This window comes from Salvia hispanica, chromosome 3, assembly GCF_029641045.1.
Source record: "Salvia hispanica isolate PSC_SH4W2 chromosome 3, Shi_PSC_v1, whole genome shotgun sequence".
Lineage (NCBI taxonomy): Eukaryota > Viridiplantae > Streptophyta > Magnoliopsida > Lamiales > Lamiaceae > Salvia > Salvia hispanica.
Window position 1 is genome coordinate 53,947,823 of NC_142694.1, and position 21,530 is coordinate 53,969,352.

The 21,530-nt window shown below is 32.7% G+C and overlaps 2 protein-coding genes across 3 annotated transcripts; one reads left to right on the forward strand and one right to left on the reverse strand.

The window, feature by feature from the left end:
- Positions 1-3,755: 3,755 nt before the first annotated feature.
- LOC125208863 (protein RGF1 INDUCIBLE TRANSCRIPTION FACTOR 1-like) lies at positions 3,756-5,241 on the forward strand. 2 transcript variants are annotated; one of them, XM_048108357.2, is made up of 4 exons: positions 3,756-4,027; positions 4,097-4,291; positions 4,471-4,686; positions 4,827-5,241. In XM_048108357.2, the coding sequence occupies exons 1-4, from the start codon at positions 4,025-4,027 to the stop codon at positions 5,043-5,045; spliced, it is 633 nt and encodes a 210-aa protein (XP_047964314.1). In that variant the 5' UTR covers positions 3,756-4,024; the 3' UTR covers positions 5,046-5,241. The 2 variants fall into 2 exon arrangements, with proteins under 2 accessions (XP_047964314.1, XP_047964315.1); XM_048108358.2 differs by having other exon boundaries at positions 3,757-4,027; positions 4,115-4,291.
- Positions 5,242-14,583: 9,342 nt separating this feature from the next.
- Positions 14,584-16,377, reverse strand: TRN2 (Tetraspanin family protein). Its single transcript, XM_048113123.2, has 2 exons — positions 15,739-16,377; positions 14,584-15,034 (listed from the first exon to the last, which is right to left on the reverse strand). The coding sequence occupies exons 1-2, from the start codon at positions 16,234-16,236 to the stop codon at positions 14,717-14,719; spliced, it is 816 nt and encodes a 271-aa protein (XP_047969080.1). The 5' UTR covers positions 16,237-16,377; the 3' UTR covers positions 14,584-14,716.
- Between the last annotated feature and the right edge of the window lie 5,153 nt (positions 16,378-21,530).

The window sequence follows — 21,530 nt, forward strand, 5'->3', positions numbered from 1 at the left end:
GGACGGAGGGAGTATTGTTTTGTGAGTTAATGAGAAATAAAATTAGAGAAGGAAAAAGTAGAGATGATGGTATCTCCATTTTAAGAAACGTTTCATTTTTTAATGGACAACCCAAAAAAGAAAACGTCATGAAATTTTTTGTGCATAATAATTTTAGAAATTTTTTTTAAAGCATCCCCATCCATGGATGTGGGCCCCGGACCCACTTGTATTAATTTTTTACTTCCTGCTCTTTGGCAAGAGCACAACATTCACATCCATACTCTTCCGCAAGGATATGCTCAAGGGTCCCACCAGATTCAATTTAAATAAAAATTTTTACACAATATTAAAATATATTAAAAATATCCAAAATACTATTACTAATTACTAAAAAATTAAAAATTACATAATTAAAAATGAATGATGAATGTGTGAGAGGGTTTGAGTAAGAGAAGGAGATGTAGACGAGTTGTATGAAAAAATGGATGATGAACGTGTGTATTTATAGATGATTTTGGGATTAAAAAAAATTCAAAAAAAGGGTAATAAAACGTCTATATTTTTGTGAATCCGATTTTTTTTTTTTTTTAATTTTTGGTATTATTTTCGATTTAAAAAAAAATGCCAACGGCATTGCCGTTGGCCAATAGAAACGCGTCATTTCGCCCTGCTCAGCGGCACAGACGTGCTCGATGCATCGAGCAGAGCCGTGCCGTCGGCAAGAGCACAACGGTCGACAGGGGCATGCCGTGCCGACGGCACGGACGCCGTCCTTCCCCACAAACACCGATGCGGATGCTCTTAAGTTTTTCTAATATAAAATATATATATATGAAATTGTGAAATTATTGGGAGTTCTATGGATCCCCAAAATTCTACGTAGGTCCGCCCCTGATTCTAAATTCTATTATAGAAAGAGAATTGAAACTACTGTATTAATTAGTAAGATATATTTATTCTATTATTATTAATTAGTAAGATATATTTATTCTATTATTATTAATTAGTTTTAGAATGGAATCTTATAACTTTTTGATAGTGATATTACGAATGAAGGCGTTACGTCTGTATATAAGTATGTGAAAGGGATCTATAGAAATACTGGATTAAGTCTTTATGTCAGTGTAGATACAAGCAATTATTTTCTTTATGTAGATATGCACTAAATATAGTTCATTATTGGTGCTTGTAAAATGCCTAATGCAAGAATGTCGAAGATGAGTAGATTGAAGAAGACAAAAAGACAATTTGTATACTAAAATAAGTCTAAATACAGAAAAATTCTCTCAAACAATATTTGTACTCGAAACGATTCAGTAACCGCTCCGCGAATAAACAATTCTTAAAATATTGATATCTTGCTTTATTAGTTTAATTTGTACTTCATTGATGATTTTATTTGTTGATTTAGTGCAAAATATTAACTACTATATATTTCTATTGACAGAATTTTGTCTCGGCCAACCCTTGAAAATTGAAATATCATATTCACATGTATGTGTAGAATTAGATATCAAATATACATATTGAAGTGTATACTAAACATATACTAGTAGTAGTTAATTTTGTAAGCTAGATGGTTTCCTTTCTAACTTTTGTTGGGGAGGCAGACTCCAAATGATGTACTACCTCTTTGTTTACATTTTAAAAGTTAAAAGAGAAAATTCAATCATCTTCCTTTTAGTAGTAATTCTAAAATGAGAATGGGGAATATGAATAATTATTAGAGTATCATTTAAATTACTATTAAGTGAAAAAAGATACTACTATGACAGAATGACTCAGCAGCCTCAATTATGTTGACTTTAAAAGGTGGCCGTCCATGTAAGACATTGTTATGAGACATGCATATATAACTAGATTTGCTTTTCTTGCTATGCATCTCAGTAATTATAAAATTATGTTTGGTATAGTAATAAGTAAATTTCTATAATAGTATTAAATAATTATTTCAGAAAACCGAAATTAATGCACAAAATAAGGTTTTTTATTAAATAAAATGAAAGTTGCGTCCAAATATAAAATATTTTAAGAACCCAATTGATTACATATACATATAGCTACATCAATTAATGAACTAATAATTGAACTAATTTTTGAACTAATTTGAGTCAATTAGCATTCATAATTATAGTCCATGATTTCAGTTTTGGCGCAAAAAGTAAGTGTTTTTTTTTAAAAAAAAATTACCAAAGATAAATGGACGAGTCACATACCACTCGACCACAACCTTTGAATTGATTTAATTAAACTGTGTTATAAACTTATGAGAAAAATAGTACTTCTCCATCCCTTATAATTTGTCACTGCATGATCCAACACAAGTTTTAAAAAATATAATAGAAAGTGAATTGAAAAGTTAGTAGTGTGTGTTCTACTTTTATATATTAGTTTTATAATAAAAATGTGAGTTAGAATTAGTTAGTAAAATATGAGATACACTATTAAAAATAATAAAAATGAAAGGTGATAAATTTTTAAAGATAGAAAAAAATGAAAATTAGTGATAAATTTTTAAGAACGGTGGGAGTATTAGCCCGTATCTAGAAATAGTACGAGAGCGTGTCATAATTTTGAAACTTGAGATGCAAAATTCAAGTCTTTTTATGTCAAAAAACCGTGAAAAATATCAATATTTGTTTATTTTTCCTCTAACTTCATATTTATTGAAACACATAAATTTGACTATAACGCATGGATTTAAAGCTAATTAGGCGTATATAATTAACATTATCAATTACATAAAAATAGATTAGTTTTTATAGATTTTCATATTTTAAAAGTAATATTTATTTCTCCGTGAGAAGCAATATACACCCAACCTTTAAATTTTATGTAATTTATTAAAATAATAACATTGATTTATTTTTAAAATATTAAATGTGTTATATGTAAAGCATATAACACCAACGTGAACTAACCTTGAGGGATGAATGGTGATGAAAAATGTGTGACACATCTCTTCTTATTTCGAACATTCATAGATAGTTCAGGGCCCATGTAGGTGGTCGTTGCTCGTTATACAAATTGATACATATCATGCAATTGCTCTCAATATTTAAAAATATTGTCCAAAATATTAATACTGACTGATGCATAATCATAAAATATAATGTAACATGCATCGGTTTCTGAATTTCAGTTTACTACCTTATCTGATACTGATAGTCTATTTATAAACATCCAACTGATACAAAAATACAATAAAGGTGACAATTTAAGACTCAGCCTCCCAACTAAATAAATAAATAAAAATGTCTGGTACCCTGTTTACTAGAAGAGGCCTGAATTATTCCCAACTGAAAATAGTACTACTAGAATTTCTCTAATCAGCAATAAATAAAGAAATTAATTTGTATAGAACCTAATGCGCCAACTCACTAATCAAATACTATGATATCCACCACCAAATAAGATGTGGAGTACTTAATTTAGTGAACACCAAATTTTACAAAGATGTATTATTATGCAGTACACCATAAAATTCCCTTTTTTCTTTTTCCACTGATATGACATTTATCATAAAATATCAACCATTAATTAACATCTTTCGTGTTAATCGATAAGATGAAGCCGAGAATATGTGATGACATGAAAATGAAAGCCAATTATTTTAATACCGCAATATTAAAAAAGAAAATGAGGTTCGGCCCAGCCTCGGAGCTAGGCCCGGACTTTGTTTATGTATGTATGTAGACTTGAAAGCTTAGGAGATAAGAACAACACCACCCCAACCCCAACCCCACCCCACCCCCCCTTCTTTTCACACACATACACACACCGCCTCCACTTGAAAGCTTTCTCGACTCCACTTTTCCATTTTTTCTTCGCATATAGCAATAACTTTCCTTTAGAAAACGCACGCACACACACATTACACGCACACACCACCATTTTCGAGCAATACGAATTTTCTCTTCTCCAGGAGAAAACTTCACAGCAATTGCCTCATAAAGACCGTGAAAGAAGGCATTGATTAAAGCTGGCGATTGAAAACCAGGAAACCCCTGTTTTTGAAGTCAAGCCTAAAAACAGGAGAATCATGGTAAAGTAATCAATCCTCACTCTTCAATTGGGCATTTTTCTTCTTCCATTTTGTTAAACATAGTAGTAGTTGTTTGTAATTGAACAGGAAGAGAACCGATGGCCGCCATGGCTGAAGCCTCTGCTGAAGGAGCAGTTCTTCGTGCAATGCAAATTCCACGCGGATTCGCACAAGAGCGAATGCAATATGTACTGTTTGGATTGTATGAATGGCGCTCTCTGCTCTCTCTGCTTGTCTCATCACCACGACCATCGCGCTATTCAGGTACCCTGCCTTTTCATCAATTCTTCACATCAAAGGATAAATCCCCCTTTTCGATTTCCTCATCCACTTTTTTAGCATTTTGGTTTCTTTCTCTTTGAACAGCGTTGACTTTTCATTTTGCATTGCTCGATTATTTCTGATTTTTCTCGCATTTGAATTGGATGATGGATTGGTGGCAGATAAGGAGGTCGTCGTACCACGATGTGATCAGAGTGAATGAAATTCAGAAGTACTTGGACATAAGCTGTGTTCAGACATACATAATCAACAGCGCTAAGGTTGTGTTCTTGAACGAGCGCCCTCAGCCCCGCCCCGGAAAAGGCGTCACCAACACCTGCCAAGTATGCGATCGCAGCCTCCTCGACTCCTTCCGCTTCTGCTCTCTCGGCTGCAAGGTAGTTCCAACATTCACCTTGCGATTGCATTCCAAAATTGGACTAATAAATGATGGTTTGTTAATTTGGTTGATTGCATTTTGTGATGATGGACTAATGGTTAATTAGTAGTATAATAATTGACTCTTGATGATTATCAGATTGTGGGGACATCGAAGAGCTTCATGAAGATTGAGAGGCATTCACCGGAGAAGAAGGGGGCCGTGTCGGAGTCGGAGGACTCGTACAGCAGCAGCCGGAATACGAGCAGCTTCACCCCGTCTACGCCGCCGCGGACGGGGCTGAATTTCCGGTCTGCAAAGCGGAGAAAGGGTATTCCACATAGATCCCCAATGGGAGGTCTCCTGTTAGAAATATAGTGTCTTAAAACATAACCTTATGAATGAAGCCCAAGGGTGTAGCTCTGTTTGTGTTTACTCAACTTCTCTACCACATTGTACATACAACCCACTATTGTATAGAAATGTGAAATATAGACTAGACTAGAAACAAAAAAATAAGACAATGTGTAAAGTTCAGTGTGGAACTTGGAAATATAAGCCTATACTTTGTGTATTTGCATTCATCTCCTTTTGATTTCTCAACTTGAGTTTTACCTAAGTTTGGATTTGATTGAATCCAAATTTAGGTTATAAGCTGCAATGGGTGTGATACTAACACATAGATGAAGTCGAGTGTTACAGGAAATGGGTATACATGTTTTTTGTTTTTTTGGTTGTTTTGGGCATCAATGAATAGGATGAAATGTGACTAATGAGATTAGGAAACTAAGAGATATGATGTCCACTTGTCTAATTTGTGGAGATATTTTGATGTTCGTAATTTCTATTTATTTCATTAATTAGTGTTCACTGTTCGCAAACAGTAGGGTATTTCTTCATCTTGTTCCACATGCCATGTTCGAGTTTCATAATCCACATTTTGGGAAATAATGCATATATTTTGGTCTGGAGTTATTGAACTTTTCGATGAGTTTTTAGTTCAAACGGAATATGACAATACCTCATATGTTCAATAGCCCGCAACATGGTAGAGCACGCGACAAATGTTAGAAAAAGTAGAGATAGAATTGTTTCCATTTTATAAAATATTTTATTTTTATTAAGACAACTCAAAAAAGAAAATACATGGAAAGTATTAAATTTTAAGTCATGCTCAATTTTAGTACTAGTATGTTACACCTCTTAATTAACGGGAATAGTAGTTTGATAGGGCGTCATTATCTTTATCTTTTTAAAAATATTCGAAAGAAAATGAAAAATAGAGGGATTGTTATATTGAAATGCTAAATTTGGGATGATGAAATGGCTGAGGTAATTTATAAAGGGGCCCACATGTGGAAGAAAATATTAAAATAGTAATGGAATGTGTCGAGAGGTGATTGGTGATAAGAAAGCCAGGTGTATTGATTCTTGGAATCCATGGTTTGGTTTATAATTTAGTTTTCTTGGTGGAGGGGTTTACAAGTTGCATTTTTGGTGGGGCCACATTCATTTATTGCCGTTGATTTGATCTAATAATTCAATAGATTGGTTTACTTTTCATCGGCATCTCAAATTTCCATATGATTGGGCTCTGCTACTTTGGTTGAATGATGAACCGGAATATATAGACACACCATTCCTATATATATACTCTTTCCGATCTTCTAAAAGTAAGGTGCAAAAGGACGATATGAGTTCTAATTATAAATTAATAAAGTATGGAAAAAAAAAGAAATTAAAGTAGTGTTACTGAATAATTGGACCATAGAATAATGTGTGGTAAAAAAAATTCAAAAATAAAAAATTGGCCAATTTTATAGGGCAAACAAAATAAAAGAACTAATTTTTGGTGACATTCTTTAAAGTTAATTTAATGGACAAACTTGTGTTTGTTGTACACATCATTGTAAGAATAAAAGGAATAACAAAAACATAATAGAGGTGAGAAATATTATTTGGAATGTTTGTGTCAGAAAAGTATAATCAATTATTGAGACAATGTAAAGGGTTAGATTTTTTTTTTCATAAGACAATATTGTTTTGCTATATTAGTATGCGGTTCACAGCCATTAATTGTTCCTAAAATACAAGATAGTTAATCTGATTTATTGTGTGTTTTGAACTATCATTGATTCACTCTCCTATGTTTAGTATAACTATCTTATTTGTGGTACAACTCTAAGAAATGCATGAACCATATCAAGATCCTTCTTTTAAAGCGCTTCAAATATTTCATGTGTGATTTTCAAGATTGGTCCCTGCATGATGACATGTAGTACAATTATTTAAATAGTTTGATAATGTAATTTCATATGATTTGTTTGACCATCATAAACTTGGGTTTGGTAGGTAGACTTTGGGATAAAAAATGACTAAATAACCCTCAAATAATCCAGGTAAAACACAATGGAGATGCTTTTGTAGGCACTTTTACAAACTTATGCTTTCATTAGGTCATTGTACCAGTACAAGTTTCATTTCATTAGACCATTTTACAATTTTTTTTATTTCATTAGATCTCTATAATAAGTAATACATTTTTGATTTAGAAGGTTTTGAAATTTTTATTTTGATTAAGTTGGATCTTTATTTATCGAACTTCAGAATTTATTTGATTTTCCGTATGTTAAATAAATTTATTTTTGATTCAAAAATATACAAGGTACATAAAAAAGAAATAATATGAAAATTTTATCACGTGATTTCGGGCTTGATTCGAAATAATTATACTATAATCAATAAAAAATAATCTTTTCTTAATTAAGTACATAGATATTCAGTTTAAAATTTGAATGTATGCATAAAATTTTTCAGAATGATTAGTATGTAATTTATTTAAAATTAATTAACGTTTATAAATTGATTTTTAATCTAAAATATCTAAAATATTCAATTATATATACAATTCAATGTAAATTGATCATTATCTAAGTATCTAGTATTAGTACTATCTACACATTATCGTTGTGTGTTTTGATGAGAAAGGAATCTACGCATTATCGCTCCAAAAAAACATGTGAAAAATATGAATAAGTGTCACCCTCGTGGGAAATGCAACTAACTACTGGTTGATTTTCGCCTTTTGTCCAATTTAATTCTAATCAACCCTCATCTTTGTTTATTAATTACTTGATCATCCACACACTAGACCTTTTGGAGCCGAAATGGAGGGTAAAGAGTAGTGAATATGCATATAATTATAACTTTGATTTTATCATCTTCTTATAATTAAGGGTGAAAATTTTAATATTGTTTAGAATTTTAATTTGCTTACTTAAACCTCAATACTACGTACTTCAAGGCTATTTATCATAAAACTAGCTACATTTTTGCCATTGCCAGAATAAGTACCAAGATTTTGTATGGAACCAAAAATCAGATCGGATTTTAGGATACTTTAATCAGTTGAGAATATCTTGTAAAATCGAGTCATAATTAGTACAGTTTATTTATGTTCTCTAAGTTTTTCTAAAGTTTTCTTAATTGATTCTTTACCAAGTCCAAGAGAATCAAACTGCATAGATATAGAATTGTACAGTATATATTTATTCTCATTCCCTTTCTTCCGTTTCACGCCAATTATCGGCTCTTCCTCTTGGAGAACCCTAATTATCGGTTATTTCTCCGGGCCTCCGGCCACGAGTGCTCATCAGCTCATGAATTATTAGCCCAAATTGATATATAGCACAAATGCATATAATACAATCCCTCAAATATATATCCTAAATAATCAATAATATTAGTCAAATGTTTGAACTACATTTGGAAATTAGGGTAATCATTGAGAGAACGCCAATGAAGAACAAATGAAGAGATCTCAATCAATGTCTAAGATGAATCTCGCATGAGGATTTATAAGTTGTTGGTCGATTTCCATCACGGAAAAATTATTTACTCCATCATTGTTTCGTTTCGTGACAAAAATCATAGCCCCAACCGTTATTGTTACAAACTTAATAGTTCGGACCTAGATTGATATTATAAATAGTTTAATACATATTTAAACTCAACATATAATCAGGGCATTTGTAATATTATCGATAGTTTGTGTCACGTTTAAAGCATGACATCATTCAAGTATTTTAAAATAAGTTAAATAACATTAATTGTTATTTTGGTTTAGTGTCAAAAATATCCACTCTATTTGTCCTCTACTTATGTTCTAGGATCGTTACATTTGAAATGCACTACCATGTTTTTCCTTAGTGAAGTCTACTTTGAGCCATTCTCCAAAACAGAAAAGGTCGTCAACTTTCAAGCCGCAATCTTGGAAAAGTTGAATCATGAACGAGAAAATATTGAACTATTTAACAATAAATACACACCTTCAAATCTAAGCATATTCACATCCAAAAAGAATACAAGGCGTGATGATGTGCTTTATTAGGGTGAGATCACAAGATATAAATGTATTTATCATAATAAAATAAAAATATTACGAACAATAAAAGAAATACTAAGAACAAGGGAAAAAAAGGCATGTAGCCTGTCCGCGTCCCATATAGACGATAGTGGGTTGCAATTAAGGTTCGGCCCGGGGCACAACCAATGCCACGCACGATGGCGCCGAGAGTACCTTAAACATGTGCCATGGCCCGTGAGGGGGTGAGATCCCCTGCTGTGTTAACAAACACAGCACCAAATGCTGTGCTCAATCCGCACATGTATAGGAATAAAACGACAGCTTCTATCCTCTTCTCTATCTATTCTTTTTCAATAGTTTATTCTTATTTGTGTGTTTTTAAATAATGAAGAGAGTTGAATCCATTACCATGCGTGAATATTTAGCTAAAATATGTCAGTTCGAACTTCGGAGTACTATTTTAATTTTTTAAACTAATTATTGTATCCATTATTTAAAAACATAAAAATAAATCACTTCATGTCTTCTACAGTGTATGCCTAAAAACACACAAATAAGAATAAAATATTGAAAAAGAATAGATAGAGAAGAGGATAGAAGCTGCCGTTTTATTCCTATACATATGCGTTTTGAGCACAACATTTGATGCTGTGTTTGTAAACACAGCAGGGGATCTCACCCTGCCCGTGAGTGCCTATTACCTAATCCACCGGCATTTTCAAACAAATATATATGTCCATATATTTATGTACTTATGTTATGTGCATATCATTAGTTTATTAAGTAGTAGTCAAATTATTAACATTGTGAGTAAACACGGTGGGTTGTTTTACTAAAAATAAGTCAAATTTGGTATTCACTTTGTGGGTAGTGAAAGCCAAGTAAAGAGGCACTTGAAAAAGTGAGGATTAATGAGAAAGATATGTGAATCAGTCTCCACTCAAAAATGATTTTTGGCTGCCTTCTTGCCCACCCCTTTGTTTTTTTGGCCATAAAATATCAAAGTTAATATATGATCATGACGAATATATACGTCCTACTACACTAGCACTATATATGAAACTTACCATAAAAATAAAGTGGAATGATCTCCATAGTTCTATTATTATTTAATATGGTAGATGTCGTTGATCAGATGCATGTACAGTTGTGCTCGGTAGACATTCTCGAGGTTTCCCTTTATTATGGATGTTTAACTCTAGTGAAGTATATAAGTTAAATGTGATTGCCCCACCTTTTCCTACTTTTTTTTAGTTTGTTTGCAAGTGAATGTTGAACGTGTAGCCAAATGTCATTTTTGGTAGGGTTGTCGAAACGGGTACCCGCGGGTATTCAAACCCGATTTTGTGGGTATCCACCCGAAAACTTTAATATTATACTATCCAATCCCGACCCGTATAGTTAAACGGGTAATCCCATACCCGCATCGGGTATCCCAAACCCGCAGTTGCGGGTACCCAAACCCGTAGACATAATTTGAATTGTGTATTATATTATTCAATGGTATTATGCTTTTAGTTTACGCTTATCATCAATGCTAGTCATCTAATACAATAATTTTATGTACATGTTTGAAATTCTAAAATGAATTTTGGGATTGTTGCTAGTTGGTACACTATGATTTTAGATTTGTATTATTTTTACTTAGTTGTATTTGCATAATTTCCAACTATTAACTATGCACAAATATGGTGATTTCTCATCTCTTAAATATAATATGACTACGTATAAAATATAATGCAAATCCAAATTTCAAATAAGCAAATATGATAGAAACATCAAGCATGTCTAATATTAAATCACCAATCAAAAGTTTAATATAAAAAAAAAATAATTCACTTTCATCAAAAGTTTAAATATAAATAACTTCAACGAAAAGTGTAAATATTTTTAATCTCTAATATAAAGACACTAAACTAATAAAAGTTTCACTTTCACCAATCTTGCAATCCTTCATTTTGGAAATAAAGTGTATCATTGGGAAGTATATATAGATTTAAAACTAACTAACTAAAACAAAATATTTGAAAATTATAATCCTAAAAGTAACGGGTATTATACCCATACCCGCAAAAATTTAAAACAAACTACCCAATCCCGCCCCGTTTCTCATTATCATCGGGTAGCGGGTCGGGTTGAGGGTTTCCCGATACCCGCTACCCGTTTCGACACCCCTAATTTTTGATTTATTTCGATAAAATGGAATAGTTATTAAACAAAATCCCAAGTTCTTTTCACATTTTAATTACTCAATTATACTACCAATGTGAAAGATGCGAATGGATCAAAGAACAAGCTATGTTTTATTGACGATAAAAACGAATACTCCCTCCGTCCCGTTTTAGCAGTCCCATTGACTTTTCTGCACTCATTTTGTAAAAATGATAATAAATAATTAAAGTGGAGAAATAATAAAGTAAAAAAGGAAATAATATAGAGAAGAGTCTTATCTATATTATTCTCTTTTTTACTTTATTATTTCTTCACTTTAACTATTTATTATCATTTCTACAAAATGAGTGCAGAAAAGTTAATGGGACTGCTAAAACGGGACGGAGGGAGTATTAAAAATATATTATTGGGCCTAACAATTAATTAAGAGAAATAAAACAAATCATTTTTGAACCAACTTTTAGGAAGGCCTGCAGCCCAATAACCAATCCAGATTACACACGGATTTGACATTTACCCATCTTGTTTAAGTACATTCCCAAAAATGTAAGAGAAAAATCCTGTCACTGTTGTCGCTATTGTATAGCAAATCGAAGTAATAATATTTCAACTGTGTAGCAGGAATAATAAATGTTTAATATAAAAATATCCAAATTCAACAAATCCGAGTGATGGAATCAATCATTTTTCGAAAGAGTGTGATCAAATGTTCAATTTCCATTGTTTATTTAATAAAGTTATAAAACTACTGGGGTAATAAATTTGGTAAGTTGCTTTTTTAGAGATGATGAATTCATTTAGCAAGAGTATTCCATTGTCCATGGGCCGAACCCAAAAGGCCTATAAGGTTCGTTAAGTCAATGAAAATATATTCTTATGCCTCTACATAGTTTCAATAAGCTGGCCCATTATCGTAAATGCTTTTGTGTTAAGTATGTCAAAGCAAAGAAACTTGTTGTCTTTTGTTTTTTATGTCATTATTTATTCAGAATTTTAATATTCAATTTTGCTGTTAAAGTGCATGAAACTATTTAATTAACTATTACAAATTATTTTTAATATTCAATTTTATAATCGGATTCAATATAAATCTGAAAATTAATTTTGAAAGACTGGAATGGGATTTTAAAAAGACTAAAGGCTCATTTTGGTCCTTAACATATTGCGATTTAACGATTTTGGTCTAAAACATTATCTTCTGAATTATTCGGTCCGTCACAAATAAAAACGGGTCACATTTGGTCTGAATTTGACGGAACTATTAAAATTTAACAGTCAATAGATTTTAATTACATTTTGACCGGAATAAGAGTTAATATTAGAATTTTTTTTTTTTAAAATGAGGAAAATGCAGGGGGAAATCGATCTCAAATCGTGGTGGATTTCTTGGCTGAGGGAAAATTTGATGAATGCTTGGTTCCAGCATGGCGATTCCGTTCACAATTAACAAACTTATTAATACAGCAAGGGGATGCAGCAACATTGAAGCCTTGGCGAAGGAATTAACCCTAAATCGGAGGAATTCGGGAATTACTACCTGAAGATGCTAGCGAGATAGGAGGACCAGGTTCGCCCTAATCCGGCGGCGCCGACGAGTTCTTCGAGCAAAATGTTACCGGCGGCGATGAAATCCCCTAATTTGAGGCGGAGGAAGGAGGAGGATCCACCAGCGACGGGAGAGGAGAGCGGAGAGGCCGGAGACGGCGTAGGAGCGACGATCGCGGGGCAGGCGGTGTCGCGCGTCTCCAATTCGGTAATGCTGAAGATGACGGAGCCGGATCAGGTCCTACCAGGTGAGGCACTTCTTCATCTCGTGCTCGGATTGCTTCTTCGCCTCGATGAGCTCGTCGGATTCGGAGGCGGCGGTGGTGAGGCAAAGAGGGCGGAGAGGTAGGCGGAGGAGCTCTGGAAAGAGGGCCCCGGGAAGAAGTCGTGCTTGCTGAACACGATTTTTCTCTGGCGGTGAGGGGAGAGATGTGAGGTCGTCGAGATTTTGATTTTGGTTTGATTAGTGTATCCCGTTTGTGGAGAGTGATTGAGATTTCTTAAAACATAAGAGTAACTGGAGGAATTGCTGGATTTGGCAGAGGAATTGGGATACAGATTTACAGATTTGATGGATGGATCTTTTTCCTTTTCTTAAAAAAATTAAAATTCTAATTAGACATTAATGAAACATAATTATTAACTTAATCAGGTCAACATCAAATTAAAATTCGTTGACTATTAAATTTTAACCGTCAAATTTGGACTAAATGTGACCCATTTTTATTTGTGAGGGACCAAATAATTTAAAAAACAATGTTTTGGACCAAAATCATAAAATCATCATATGCTAAAGGACCAAAAATAAACATTATTCTTTTAAAAATGTAATAGAATATGGATTGAAAAAATTAGTGACATGTGGGGTCCTACTTTTACATATTAATTAGTTTTATAATAACATTGTGAGTGGAAATGAGTTAGTGGAATATGAGGTCTACTGCCCAAAATGGTAAAAGTGAAATGTGACAAATCTTTAGGGACGAACGAAAATGGAAATAAGTAATAAATTTTCAGGGACGGAGGGGGTATTTTTTTATTAAAATTACCAACGGAAAATTCTATTAGTAACTATTGATGAACATTCTATCAATAATCTTGTCTATTCGTCGATTCACGTTTCACACGACATATGTCGCCGTAGTTTAACGGTAAAACTATCATCATCCGTCAGTAACTTTTTTTTTCAACGTGTTTTACATTGACATTGTTTATGCATGTCGGTAAATTTATTGATAGTTTGGGTTTAACAATGGAAAAAATCATCACGAAATCCGTTGTTAGAGTATTTTTAATTAAGTTAGTTCACTTGCAACCTTGTTAGCAACAAGCTAACAAGGAGTAACAAATCATACCATAAGTTTGGACATTCTTGGAGCACTTTATCCGGAAACTTTCGGCGCATTCAGCAAATAATGAAAATCCCAATAACATTAGCAATACCAATAATCTCGTCAATATCAATCTGTGGGGTACTGACTACTGATCTCACTGTTATTTAAGAATCTGCTTTTTGAAAAATATGAAGAACTAATGCATATTCCTTATGCGTTCACACATGCATGCACCTTTTCTTTTAGCTCTAATTCAAATTCAATCATGAATATGAATTACAAATTTTAAAATTAAATTAAATCACACAATAGTGAGATTAAAGAAAAGAAAATTAATTAAAAAATTGATAGTGGGACAACAAATCAAGTGCCCTTAATTAGAGTAGTTTGTTCATATATAGATTAGAGTGCAAGTTTTTTAAGCTAAAGGGCCACATATTTTACACATTATCCCAACAAAATAAATCAAAGCCCACTAAATAACAAGTGACAAACTAGCTAAATCAAAATGTCCCCCAAATACACATTCAAGAAGTAACTCGCAAATAGTAGGAGTAATACAAAGCACATCACCTCTAATTGCCTAGTAAATAAGTTTAATAACAACAGTCTCATGAAAGATTGTTAGTTTTTCAAGTGTATGTATTACCTTGCTTGTACTTTTTAAAGAGATCTTCAGTCTTGGCTTTCCTGAATGCACAACATCCAAATACATAAACCGCAATGAAAGCGACAAGAGTGATGATCAAAATCATGTCTACTTTCATCCATTCTTTCTTGAGATTTGCAAGCAATCCGGCTTTGCACGAATCGCACGAATAACAGAGCTGTGTTTGGTCGTTGCTCCACTGCACACAGTCCATGTCCGCCGCGTTGTTTATGGGACTTATCCAGTATGTCGGGTTCACGAACGTGTACCCGCATTCTGTCGGCGGCTTGCAGCATCCTGACTGCAAGCCGGGATGGACACATTTTTAAAATTAGGTTAAAACGAACCTTGTTTATCACTTAAAGTAAACACTCTTTATAAAAATCTTAAAAAAAATAGTATGCGTCTTATATTAAGGGAGTGTGTTTTTTTTTACGTTACCATTTTCCTTGTGGTCAAAATGAAAAATATGAACATGGGGACCAATGTTTTCAAAACCATACCAATAAGTAAATCAACAAAGCTATTGATTCATGGTTCAACCGGTCGGACCGATTTAAAAAGATAGAAATGAAAAAAACTTCATTAAGATAGATATCCGAATTTAGTCCATTGTTTGAAAAGATTGCTCAAGCACAAAGAAAAGTTATGTAACATGGTTTGTAGAATCATGTTTTGTGTGGTAATCAATCTAAGAATAATTTTTACTAAAGCTATAGTATAAGGTCACCTTTTGCAGGTCTAAACAGTAGAAATTGTCGGGGACTGAATTCTACTACTAAATCACATAAACTCACTTTCTTGGTTTTTTTGAAAGATGAAATTTGAATTAACTACAACAAAATACAAGTAAAGCAAAACCACATACACACTAGAAATGAAATTTTATGTCCCATTTTTATCATATAACCTCAATTTTTTCCTTTCCTCCCACTTTCTCTAATTTCATTTTTAAAAAAAAGTTTTAGTTAAAAAGAAAGTCATGCACATGACAATTGAGATTACCTGCAAAGGAGTGATGGGAGCATTGAAGAAATCCTGAGCGGCGCGATAGCTCTGATTCAACTCGGCGCAAATGGTGGTGTGGCTGAGGCAGCTCCTGATCCTATCCCACTTGTACGTGCTGCTCACGCGCCGCCTCAGCCAGCCGGAGTAGCCGCCGAGGTCATACTCCCAGTAAGTCCGGCTGGGGACGGGGTGGCCCCCGCCTCTGCTGGTGACCATGTAGATGAATACAACCAGGCAAGCGAGGAGTACAATGAGGACAAGCATGGCGACCATGTAGGCAATGAGGAGCCACTGGATCCTCCAAAAGCCGCCCACGAAGCCGGCCAGCGCGGCCACAAGGATGAGCACGCCCAGGATGATGACCGGCCACTGCAGGATCTTCACGCACGCGTTGTCCGCCTTGGACGACAGCATTATCCCCGCCCATATCACCGGGATCGACAGCAGCATTGCCACGAAGTTGGCGCCGCCGATGATGTTGTTGCTCAATGCCATCCTAATTAGAAAGGGCTTTTTTGGGAGGTTTGAGAGAGTGAAATGTTGTTTAGTGGGAAAGGGTTTTGAATATATGATGTTGTTTGTCACTTTGTTTCAACTTTTTCAACGGGAGACAGCATGTAAAGTGAAACATGGGGAGAAATTCGTTGCTCAAAATGCAGGTTTATGCTGTCACCACATCTGATTGATTTTGTCAAAAATTTATAAATTCTTTTCAGGGGAATGGCATTGGATTCTTTATTAAGTTGATATTAGTAACAAAATACGTTCTTTCATCAATACTTTAATGGATTTTGTAGGACCATGCAATTAAGGATCATTTATATGCATATGTATTGATTTAATTAAGTTATAATTCATATATTATTGTAAAATTAATAGTAGCAGTTAATTAAACGCATAATATTGAAAGCACTAACAATTTTCTTTTTAATATTAAGACCATCTCCCATCATTTACACCAAACTCAAACCCATTTTTGAGTATATGTCATGCCAAAAAATAATTTTACTTCAACCATTTACACCAAATTTAAGATTTACACCATTTTTGGGATTTTATCTCACAAAACTTTTGGAGTAACACCAAATATGATGTTGTTTCACAAAAAAACACAAAAAATGGGTTTGAGTTTGATGTATGGTTGGAGAAGATTTCTACACCAAAACTCATTTTTGGTGTATATGGTTGGAGATGGTTTAACGAGAAGAAAAATATTTTCCTGTCACATTGCATTTGTTTTTATTTTTATTTTTTACTTTATATTAAATGAAGAAATAAGTTTAGGTCTTGTGCATTCATTATAAGCAACTAGTGTCACACCTGTCCGATGCACATATATTTAATTTGATTTATATTAATTTAAATTTATAAAAATAAAGCAATATCTGCATTACACAAAACAAAAAATAACTAATTAATTTCATACATGTTGTGACTTAGATTATGAAAAAAAAAAAACTCAACTTACTACCGTATAAACTATACATAATTAGGTAGAGGATAAAATGAACTATTCAACCAATCATTAATAGGTAAATACATAAATACATAATGGGAAACCAAAAATAACAAACTTTTAGCAAATGACTTATTGTACATATAATTTGTACTCCACCATAAATTACAAACCAACTAAAATATACCGGGACTGAAACAATACATTAATATGGTACGATGCAAATAAATCAAATAATCAACCATCCATATTGCCCCAAATAAAACATAAAGAAAAATCCAGCACCTCCATAATTTTCAGAAAAGTTCACCTACGGCTAGTGAGAAACATAAATACAAAACTTCGCACCACCAACACCACTCATCTTTCCATAATTTCTACATATCTTCATTATACAAAATCTTTGTAAAATTCGGGAAAATGTTCCGTGAATTCTAACGTCCTACATGGAAAAATTACTCATATTAATGGAATTAGATCAATATACCCATAAATGACACACACCAATAACAATTGGTTTTTCTTCGAGCTAGGTCATCTAAAAAACACGTACACATTTCATTTTGATGACCAATGCAGTATTGCTAGGTTTTATAATTAATTTCTTATAAATTAAATGCAAAGTTATGACCTTATAGTCATAGTTTGACTAACTTTGCCGTTAGTAATGGAAGGTTGTATGGTTTTAGGCACTAATTTAAATTATGTGAATTTATTATAATTATTGTACAAATTATAGTATGTATCAATGTATAAGCCGTTACACAATAATTCCATTCATGAAAATTTATTTAATCTAATTTAATTCCTATCAAGACTTTGTAATGTAACTAATTATTAGTGAATCCAAATAAGTTCATTAGCCTAAAACCTCTTTAAATATGTCTAATTTGCTACCTTCTTACTCACTTTTTCATTGGCTTTTCCCTTTCCATTGTTGGATTTTCTCCAACAAAACATTGTTTTCCATATGAATATCACATTCCTTAATGAATTTTATAGCCTAGCAATACTCCATCGGGTCATCAAAGTGAGATATGTATGCATTTTTGAGATGGCCAAGCCCGATGACAAATTAATTGTCATTGGTGTGTGTTCCATGACAAAATGGTAGGGTTATAAAAGGCGAGTTTTGTTATTTTCTGTTTGAAGTTCTAATATAGCTGGAGGCAATCCGACATGATGGAGAAGATGACATCGGGATAGGGTGATGAAAGTGCTGGAGATGATGAACGGAAAAGGAGGCAAGGAGATAAAAAAGGTTGGGAGAGATTAGAAGTAAGATGAATGCATATTGGAATAGAAGAGAAGATCGATGCAGATTAATTCTTAATTAGTAGTATAAACTTTTTTATTGATTCCAATCAGTTGGTCATTTTATTTTATTGAGAAATTTTTACCAAATTTACTAAGCAATATACTTGTACAAATTTGTTGATTTCAAAATCTGATTTTATATATTTATGTAATGATTTTTTAGTATATATTTTATGCTTTCAGATTTGTATGATGGTATGTTTATCATTTCGAGAATTATTTCACGGTGTAAAATAAATTCGAGAAAAATTGAATGGATCATGCAACGCTCGGGTGTGATACTAGTCTTTTAAAAACTTAATTTTAATGACATTTAACACCCTAATCAATGTAAGATATATATTGTACGTTGTAGGCACATACATCGCCTTCGTGTACCTACTACAATTAGGATCAATTAAAGGTTATCAGTTTTAAGGTAGTATTACCTCCGTCTTGCTTAAGATGACACGTTTTCTTTTTAGTTTGTCTCAACTAAGATGATACATTTTTTTTGGTAACTTTCTCTCTCCAATTAATGCACTAAACCACTTTTTCTCACTCATATTAAAATATCATCTTTCTTTATCTCTCTACTTTAATACTTACACCCACCTTCTATCTCTCCAATTAAACACTTTAATCAATAACTCCTAAAATCTCGTGCCGGCTAAGCAATGTGTCATCTTAGCCGGGACGGAGGGAGTAATATATATGGGCCTATAGAGAAAAGGATGTCAACAGGCTTATGGGCCAAAATGGTCCGGCCCATGAGGAATTTTTTTTCTTTTCTTTTTGTGCCATGAAAATGTTGTATTTACTTTTTGTGCCTTTAAACTATAGAACTTTTCACTTTTGGTTTTGAATTTTAAAATTGGTCTCTAAATTTTTTGAGTATTGATCTTATCTGTTCAATGTTAGGCCATAGAAAACATTGATAGAACGCCGTTTTCATCGTCGGTGTTTTGTAAACCATCCATATCGCAATGCTCAAAACAAAATACTTCAAAGATATTTTCTTTATTTAAACGAAAGCCTACCTCGTTCGCTTAAATTTCCTAACTTGAGATTTCTTACTCCAACCTCAACATGCTCGCAGAGATAGTCTTTTTACAAACAATATAAATGCTAAATTAGCCTCTAAAACTCATATAACTGAAAAGAATGCATGCATTCTACGTTGAGTTCATTTTAAAGTTTCGTTCTTCCTTAGGAAATTTTAGTTCAAGCACTTAATTAATCTCCCAGCCCAAACTCAAACTCAAAATAAACTAGCAGCCCAACTATTAAAATTTATTTCCCTTGACCCACGTTTCTTTTCTCCCTCTCTAATTTGTCTTATTGGAGAAAATCCAATAATAAAAGGAGAAGCCAATCAAAAAAGTGAATAAAAAGCTAGCAAATTAGACATATTTATATAGGGTTTAGGAAAGATGTCACGTTACAACCTCTCAACCAAATTAGTCTCATGAAGTTATTTGGGCATTTCACTAATAATAATTGATACGTTACAAAGTATTGGTAGGAATTAAATAACTTTTCATAAAGTGAATTACTATATGTAACGGCTCATACATTCATACATATACAATCATTATAATATATTATTAACGTAATTCAAATTAGTGCCTCAAACTAAATAACTCCCCAATAGCAATGGCAATGATAGTAACGGCATTACTTTAACTTCAATTGATTTATACTAATTTATGCAATCATTATAATTCAATAGTACGGCATTACTTTAAATTCAATTGATTTATACTAATTTATGAAATGTTTCCTAAAATGGAAATAACTCTATTTCTAGTTTTGCATTTCTCTTATTTTATATTCTCTTCATTAACATACTTTTATTACATAAAATCCCATGTCGATTCCCAAATGTTGCATATTTAATGAGACGGATGAAGCATTATATTTGAGTAAATAATTCATTTGTTGAGTTATGATTTATATTAAGTTATATTAGTGAAAAAGTCTTGATTGGTTACAAAATCAGAACAAATTAAAAGTTTGGTAATTTATAGGTGAAATCTAAAGCTGGTATGTAAAACCATAATAAGACAAGTAAAACCCTAATCCATTATTATTATTATTAGATAATTAACATTTTAAAATTATAAAATGTGTAATAACAAAATATGTTTGCGTTTTTCTGTAGTTTCTCACTTCTCCATACCGCAGCCGGTTAGTACTTTAACGTAAGCAAAGAGGGAACAAGAACAACAATTAGTTAAACAGATCAATTTAAAGCAATTATCAAACAGAAATGTAATAATATTAAAAGATAATCGTTATTGAGTCTTAAACTTTGCTCCTTTTTTACATATCAAAATATTCACAAGAAGATAATGGGACTTAAAAATAAATCATAAGCATAAGTTCTACGAAATAAATAACTTGCTGTTTTGATTCTCCAAAGAATTCACGAAGACATGATATTCACCGTACTTAATCGTGGAAATTCATGTATGTGTCATAACAACAAGTATAATCTTTTGTTTGGAAAATATTGGATTATACCAATAGAACTTAAACAAGAAAGAGACAAAAACCCAAATATGTGTGGAATAGAAAGGATTTTGAATCCTCAATATATGGAGTAAGGAGTTCGAAATGTAAGCAAGGAGGGAACAACAATTAGTCTATGAACGAAAGTGATGTAAAACAGATCAAAATTTGATCTTCAAAGCAATATTATCAAATATAGTTAAATCTGATACTGTCAAAAGATAATTGTATAGACTTTTAAACTTCTCTCCTTTTTGACATATCTAAATATTCACAAGAATATAATGGGCACAAGGAATGCAAGGAGGAGTTTTGGAATCTTGTGGAGGAGTGATTTGTTTCAAGCAATGGTGTCATGAAATATATGGCCGCAGGGATGAACAGCGACAGCCGTCAGATTTGTTCGCTTGTCCAGCCGTGTGTACAACATCCAGTTTGCACAAGAAACACTTGGTTCTATAACTGAATTTTCTTCAAAACCTACATAATTAAACAAGATCAACACATGTGTATAGGACGTTAA